The sequence below is a fragment of the Chrysochloris asiatica genome, unplaced genomic scaffold (assembly GCF_000296735.1).
Source record: "Chrysochloris asiatica unplaced genomic scaffold, ChrAsi1.0 scaffold00130, whole genome shotgun sequence".
NCBI lineage: Eukaryota > Metazoa > Chordata > Mammalia > Afrosoricida > Chrysochloridae > Chrysochloris > Chrysochloris asiatica.
The window spans coordinates 7,521,865-7,529,570 of NW_006408648.1; the positions used below are offsets into that span (position 1 = coordinate 7,521,865).

At 39.3% G+C, this 7,706-nt stretch overlaps 1 protein-coding gene across 1 annotated transcript in view; it reads right to left on the bottom strand.

Moving 5' to 3' along the window:
* Positions 1 to 7,706, bottom strand: part of TCTEX1D2 (Tctex1 domain containing 2) — a 20,383-nt gene that overhangs the window by 3,202 nt on the left and 9,475 nt on the right. The window contains exons 3-4 of the mRNA XM_006869435.1: positions 6,346 to 6,415; positions 1,103 to 1,166 (exon numbers count right to left, since the gene is read on the bottom strand). Coding sequence (XP_006869497.1) covers positions 1,103 to 1,166; positions 6,346 to 6,415 — 134 coding nt within the window. The remainder of the gene's footprint in view (positions 1 to 1,102; positions 1,167 to 6,345; positions 6,416 to 7,706) is intronic.

Sequence of the window (7,706 nt, forward strand, 5' to 3'; positions counted from 1 at the left end):
TGGCAGATGCAGTTAGCAGTCCACTGCTTAAATTATAGCGAGCACCACACCAGGATTCCTCCCTGACATGTAATAGGAGCTCAGAATTACTTATTGAATGAATGAATACCACTAAGGATCTAGGGAAATACCGTATGTATTTTTATCTCCAAGAAGCTGACAAAATCATCACCTCAGAATGAACCTTCCTCCAAAGAGAGCTGACAATGAAGATTTCCATAGTACTTCCCATCGTTCAGTCCTCGATCCACAGGATAGTTGAGCATAAAATGAAACTTCACTAGGTCTATAGGATTTTTGAGTTAAAAGTTACCTTAAGATCATCTACAGTTCCAAACCTGGCAGTACAGTAGTATCATAGGGGGAAACGTTTTAAAAGTTCAGATTCACTGATATGGCTTATTTGACCAGAATCTAGTTAATTAGGACCCTAGGATCTGTATTTCTTTAAACTCAAGTTCCACAGACAAGGCAGCCACAGTCAGTCTTTGGGAACATCTACTTCAGCTTCCTAATGTAACTTATGCAAAGACGTCCAACGATTTCCCTAAAGTCATTCAATTTGAAAGTGATAGAGCCATAACTGGAAACCCGCTCTCCTTTCACTCAAGCCAGTTTCTGTTCAATTCTATGGTAATTCAGATACTACTAATTCACCACCTGGGGGAGGACGGAGCATTTGGATAGAGGATGGGATCATTTCTGAGAGAAATTAAAAAGTAGCAACATATGATTAAAATACATAAAACATTGTGGCAACATCTTGCCAACGTTTCAATGAAACCTCTATTTAAAGATTCCTCTTTGGTTTTGCTCAGTTTTAAGAAAAGTCTTTAAATTGGTGTCGTTATAGAGTCCTGGTGTGAAGCTGTAGGATAAGCACAGGACTGCTAACCACAAGGTCGGTGGTTCAAGCCCACCAGCTGCTCCTCGGAAACCCTATACAGAGTTGCTATGAATTGGAAGTGACTCAGTGGCACTTAACAACAACAGTGTCTTTATAGCTTAATAATCTTAATAAATACTAAGTAATTTATTTGAAATGCCCATGTTTCCTTAGGAAGGTTTTTAAAAAAAAAAATAAGATTCCGAATAAACTTACATTCATGAAAACATCATGAATGTAGTTGTCAGTATCAGCATCCCAGAAACAGCGAGCCGCCATGCTAAAAAGGCAGAGAATGAAGAATTATCAATAACATAACAAGGATCTGAACTACACATATCTGTCATGATGCAAGCAAACGTTCCCCTTGATACATTCTTATAGACCGGTGCTTCCTAACCTTTTTTCTCAGGTGAACATGCAGAGAAAACCCTATCTGTTCAACATAGGACACTGGGCAAACTGAAAGGGACTGGAGTCATAGATATATGATAACAGCTATCGCGTATCGGGAAAGATTAAAATCTGGCCCCACTTCTCAAACTAGTTCCAATTTCATTAGGTCATAAAATACTAACACACATCAGAAGAATAAGATCATTTAGCTTTCAGCTAGAGGTGACCAGCCTAGGGCTCTAGCAGCCTCAGAACTGACTCACTGCCCTGAGGACTAAAGGGTCGTCAATATCGTGTAGTCTTCCGTACCCAGGGTTGGAAGCTTTGTTACAGATTACTTCATCCCATGAGTCAGTGATGATTCGACAGCAACTACCAACAACAAGATATTTGTGTGTGGCTTTCAGACAAAATAACAACTTCAGTCTGATGACTGAAATAGGCTCAATTCCTGTACAACAGCAAGAGGAGGCAGGTCTGGAAAGAACCCAAGAGATTTTTAGTCTAAGCTGGTCATTTTGTTGTAGTTGCCGTTGTGTGCCAGAAAGATTAATATCTGGTCCCACTTCTCAAACTATTTCCAATTTAATTAGGTCAAAAATATTTACACACATTGATATGACAATTTAGAGTTGGTGCTATATTTTAAAAAGAGAGAAAAGGAAGAGAGGAGATAGATGAGGAAGGAACAATGATAGGTTAAAAGAAATGTATTTCTAATTCTAAATTGATTCTAATTCAAGGTGGCCCTGTATGACAAAGGAGAACTGCCTCAAAGGGATTCCCAGGCTGTCATCTTTACAGGAGCAGATTACAGAGTCCCACAAAAGTAAGAGGAAAACGGAAATAGCATTCAGTCTCCTAAATAATTTTAAATCCAGCATTGCCTCTACAGATGCTATGTTACTTACATCCGCAAACTGGTCACTCTTTGCTATACTTTAGTCATATTCTGCATTCTCTAACCCCCCCGTTTTTAGGTCAGAAAACAAAGTTAATCAAAATAAAGGCCAATTACAAAGTGAATAACTTAAATGCCCACTAGTACTAGATCAGCTCCCTGCGTGGCACAAGCAGTTTAAGTGGGCAGCTACTAACCAAAGGTTGGTGGTTCAAACCCACTCAGAGCACCTCAGAAGAAAGGCCTGGCAATGTTTCTAAAAGGTCACAGCCATGAAAACTCTGTGGAGTGCATTCTATCCTGCAATACATAGTGTCGTCTGTCATGAGTCAGAATCAACCTGATGGCAATACGTTGTACTAGATTGGGAAACAAAATTATGGTCTTTCCTGGGCATAAAATTCTATGTATATTAAAGAGATGTTTTACCAAAAGCCTCAATGAAAGATGTTCACAATATAATTTTAACTGAAAAATAAATTACAAACATCTTACTCTTTTGATTAAACATAGATATATGATTCATCATGGTGAACACTGAGTACTTGCTTGCTAGCAACCACTGGTCTAAGGGCTTTACAGGTATTAACTCATAATCCTATGAGGTAGGTACTATTATTATAACCATTTAATGAATATAGAACCTGAGGGTCAGAGAAATTCATTTGTCAGTGGCCCTGCAACTAGTAAGTAACAAAGCCCACAGAGAAGGCTCCAGATATACTATATTGATATATATTTAAAGTTTGTTTGCTGTTGTTTTATTACAAAGAAGAGCACCCCTCAGCCTAATATGTCACATATTCTTAGTTAACGTTCTACCTACCTCCAAAGTATAGCAGTAACAATACATTTATTTAGCAACTACTATAGGATCAGCACTGGACTGTGACCCACAAGGTCAGCAGCTCAAAGCCACCAACTGCTCCTCGGAAACTCTATACAGCATTGCTATGAGTCAGAACCAACTCAATAGCACTTAACAACAGCGACAAATCACATGTCCAGAAGGATTAATATCTGGCCCCACTTCTCAAACTATTTCCAATTTAATGAGGTTGAAAATATTTACACACATTGGAAGAATAAGGTCATTTATAGTTGATGCTATATTTTAAAAAAGAGAGAAAAGGAAGAGAAGAGCTAGAATAGGAAGTAACAATGATAGATTAAAAGAAATTTAGGAGGCACATCTGCCAAATATAATGTGTGAACTTTGTTTAGATTCTAATTGTAGCTAACTAATTGTAAAAAATATATGAACACACACACAGATATAAGACAACTGGGGGATGTCTGAACAGTAATGGATATTTTATGACATTAATTATTGACAATATTTTAGATGTGCTAAAGAGCTCTGGTAGCGTTATGGTTACAAGTCTAGCTGCTAATCTCATGGTCAGCAGTTCAAAACTACCAGCCATTCCATGGGAGAAAGATGAGGCTTTCTGCTCCCAGAAAGATTTACAGCCTTAGAAACCCTATGCAGGGTCACCATGAGTCAGAACCGACTCCAAGGCACAAAACCACCACCACCACCACCAATGATATACTGTTAAGTTAAAAAGTCCTTATAAAAATTTGGCACTGAAGTAGTTCGGGCTGTTCAATGCAGTGAATGTAATTAATGCCACTGAAATGTATATGCAAAAATGGATGAAACTGCAAATGCTTTGTTATGTATGATATTGTTGTTAAGTGCCATCGAGACAGTTCTGCCTCATAGAGACCCTATACTGGATTTCTGAAGAACAGCTGGTGAGTCTAAACCATAGACCTTGCGGTTCAAATCGACCTTGAGGTAGAGTACTTATCCTATGGTGTCACACCAGGAAATATATATCTATTTTATCACAAGTGAAAAAAAAGGAGTCCTTCCTTATTTGTTAGAGATATATACGGTTGCATTCATTCATTCATAGATGAAATAGTACGATGGCTAAAATCACTTCAAAACTTGGCGAAGGCAAGAAGAGCAGATGAGCGTGTCACTGAAACACCTGCTAAATGCTAGTAACTACTGACGCTGGAGTACTGTTGTGTCACTGTAGGATCAGCAGTGGACTGCTAATAGCAAGGTCAGTGGTTTAAACCCACTCAGAAACCCTATACAAGGTGACTATGAGTCAGAACTCACTCAACAGCACTTAACAGCAAAAACAAAACACGACAACTGAAGCTAAGGCATAGAAACTTGGCAATTCTTTAGTACCTCATTTTGCATATGCTTGGATTTTAAATAATACAAGTTAAAAAAAAGGAAAGGACTCATATGCCATGTTTTAGAGTTTGTCCTGAGCACATTTAACCAAGTTCAGTATGAGTAAGGGACTTATATTTGACAGGATTTGAAATAAAAAACTCTATAGAATTTATGGAGTCCTGGTGTGACGCTGAAGGATAATGCACTAGACCACAAGTTTGGTTTGAACTGCGTAAGGTTGGCAATTCAAAACCACCAGCCACTCCTCAGCAGCCCCTATACAGGGTCACTATGAGTCGGAACTGACTCAACAGCACTTAACAACAACAAAGAATTTTTGGAGAGAGATTGAAATGTTATTTCAGGAAGACTGGTCTAGTATGCAAGATGAACTATATAAGAGAGTTCAAAGTGAAGAAGTGCTGATAGGCGGCTGCTAAATCACTCTGGCATCGAGATGACAGTGCATGCAATGAACAAGCAATGGATACACAGGATCAAAGATGGCACTATGGCTTTACGCTGCAGTCAATGGAAGCCTGGCTATACTACGAGAGGCAGGGAAATTAAAACAAGAGGCTGACTTAAGGAGAAAAAGACAGGGAAAAGAAACGATTTGAACATGATAAATTTGAACTGGCAGAATAGTACAGTCAAATATTTCTCAGTATCTTTGTGGTGAGGAAGTCTCCTGAAGTCTTTTGACCTAAGGGTAGAGGAAACTTAGGGTTAATAGAAAAACTACTATGTTGGGAGTCAGGATTCTGGCTGAGCGCTATTAGTGACCCTGAAACTTACCGGTTACATAATTCTGGGCAAGTCATATTGGAGTTTATACATATCATCTATAAAATAAGTGGACTGGACACTAGAAAACTCTCTCCAGACATAACATTCTAGAGTGAAAATTCTCAATGAAAATGCCATAGGTATTTTTTTGATAGAGTCAACAAATATTTTAGTATTTTCTTGATAAATACTGTACTAGCACATTGATTACAAAGGGAGGTAAGGGATTAACCCCTGGGCATAGGAAAAGATAGGAAATACAGACTCTGAACTCACCAGCACAGAAAGGACAGTGTGAGGTCATGAGAATGAATGAGCTCACTAAAAGAGCAACATGAAGAGCAGAGGAACAAGGACTGAGCCTTGAAGAACGTGCCCAGCTGGGGATGCTGAAACTCAAGAGCCAGTGAAGGAAAGCGTACAAACACTTAAACAGGAAGAGAACATTTAGACAAGTGACATCAAGGGCCAAAAAAAGAAGCAATTTTAAGAAACAGAAAATAAGGCCAAGAATAAGACCTAAAAAAGGGCCACTGGATTTGCTAATAAAGAGATCTCAGATAACTTCAAAGAAATGAATTTAGGGTAGTAGTATGATCAAAAACAAGGTCTATGGGAGGAAACATACAAGGGGGCTTCAAAAAGCTTGTGGAAAAAACAGAATTAAAGATAAAGGAATTTTCCACAAATGTTTTGAAGCCCCCTAGGATACATACAAAGAGCTCTGGCAGTGTAGTGGTTACAAGTCAGGCTGCTAATTTCAAGGTCAGCAGTTCAAAACTACCAGCGGTTCCACAGGAGAAAGATGAGGCGTTCTGCTCCTGTAAAGATTCACAGCCTCAGAAACCCTATACAGGGTTGCCGAGTCAGAACCGACTCCACAGCACATAATCACCACCTATATACATAATCTCATACTGCTTATGGGAACAGGTATGTGTAAACTATAAAAGACTTATTATTAGCTTACAGATACTATGAAAAATTAGTCACTCCATGAAGCTCACTGGACCATTAAACCTTACTGCTCAATACCAGGGATCTCTTCAGCTCACGGCTGCATTCTGTTACACTGTCCTCTCATCATGATCTTGCTGAACTGTCAGGAGGATGACCACCTAATAAGAAACATGAATGAAAAACAAGAAGGAACAACCAGCTACTCACAATACTCCTTCACCTCTTTGTTCTCCAATCACTACTTGCACCACCATTTTATATCGGTCAAATCCCATTCCTAGAAAGAAAAATTAAGAAAATTATCTATAAATAAACATGTAGCAAAATCATTCACTGCAGGCAAATTTCTTCAGAACCACATAAGCATTTAATCTGTAAGCACTTGTACAGTATGGTGGAAGCTTGGGAGTTAAGAGACTTGGAATGAATCCTAACTATAAACTTACTAAGTGTATACCTTAGACAAGGACAAGCAACTGAACTTTTAAACTGAACTTTTCAGTTTAAGGACCCGTCATCTCACCATCAGCTCATGAAACTAGGAAGATCATAACCTACCTCCTGGAGTATTGTGAGATTATACAAGACATATACAGTGTATCTTTACGTTGTTATTAAGTGCCGTCAAGTTAGTTCAGACTCACAGTAACCCTTTATAGGGTTTCCAGGGAGGAGCTGATGGGTTTGAACTGCTGTCTTTGTGGTTTGCAGTCCAGTGCTGATCCTACAGCACCACACCATAGCAACACGTACGTATAACATATCCACCACTTGTCCGTCAGCTTGTCGTAATGTGGTGGCTTGCATGTTGCTGTGATGATATAAGCTACACCACAGGTATTTTGAGTGCTGGCAGAGTCACTCATGGTGGACAGGTTGCTGCTGAGCTTCTAGACTAAAACAGATTGGGAAGGAGAAGTGGACTGCTTTTGAATGTTTAGCCACTAAGAACCTTATGAAAAGCACTGAAACACTTTTTTCAGGTAACACCAAAATATTTAATATTGAAACATAATGAAGAGCACCAGAATATTGTCAGGTATAGTGCCGGAAAATGAATCTCTCAGTTTGAAAGGCACTCAAAATATGACTGGGGAAGAGCTGCCTCCTCAAAGTCGAGTTGTAGGTGATGATGCAAATAGAGTAAAGCCTTCAGGGCCTCCATTTGCTGATGGAGCACAACTCAAAATGAGGAGAAACCGCTGTAAACATCCAGTAATAACTGGAACATGGAATGTAAGAAATATGAATCTATGAAAATTAGGTGTCAAAAATGAAATGGACCCTCAGAGCAAACCCCCTTCCAAGATTAAGACTCAATGGGACTACACACTGTGATTGGTGACCATGTTTATCACTGATAAGGGGAAGTGAAGGAAAAACAGCAATGAAGCTGCGAGCCAAGCCCTACAACGTTCAATAGATTCCTGTGAACCCGGGTGGAGACCTGGTTGGCCAGCAGTGTGGCAAGAGCTGGAGACTCTTGGGTCCAGAGTCAGTGACATAGCCACAGAGGACTAGAGTGGAGAGTGAAGCATCCAGCTGATAAGAAGAGAGGGCATATGCAT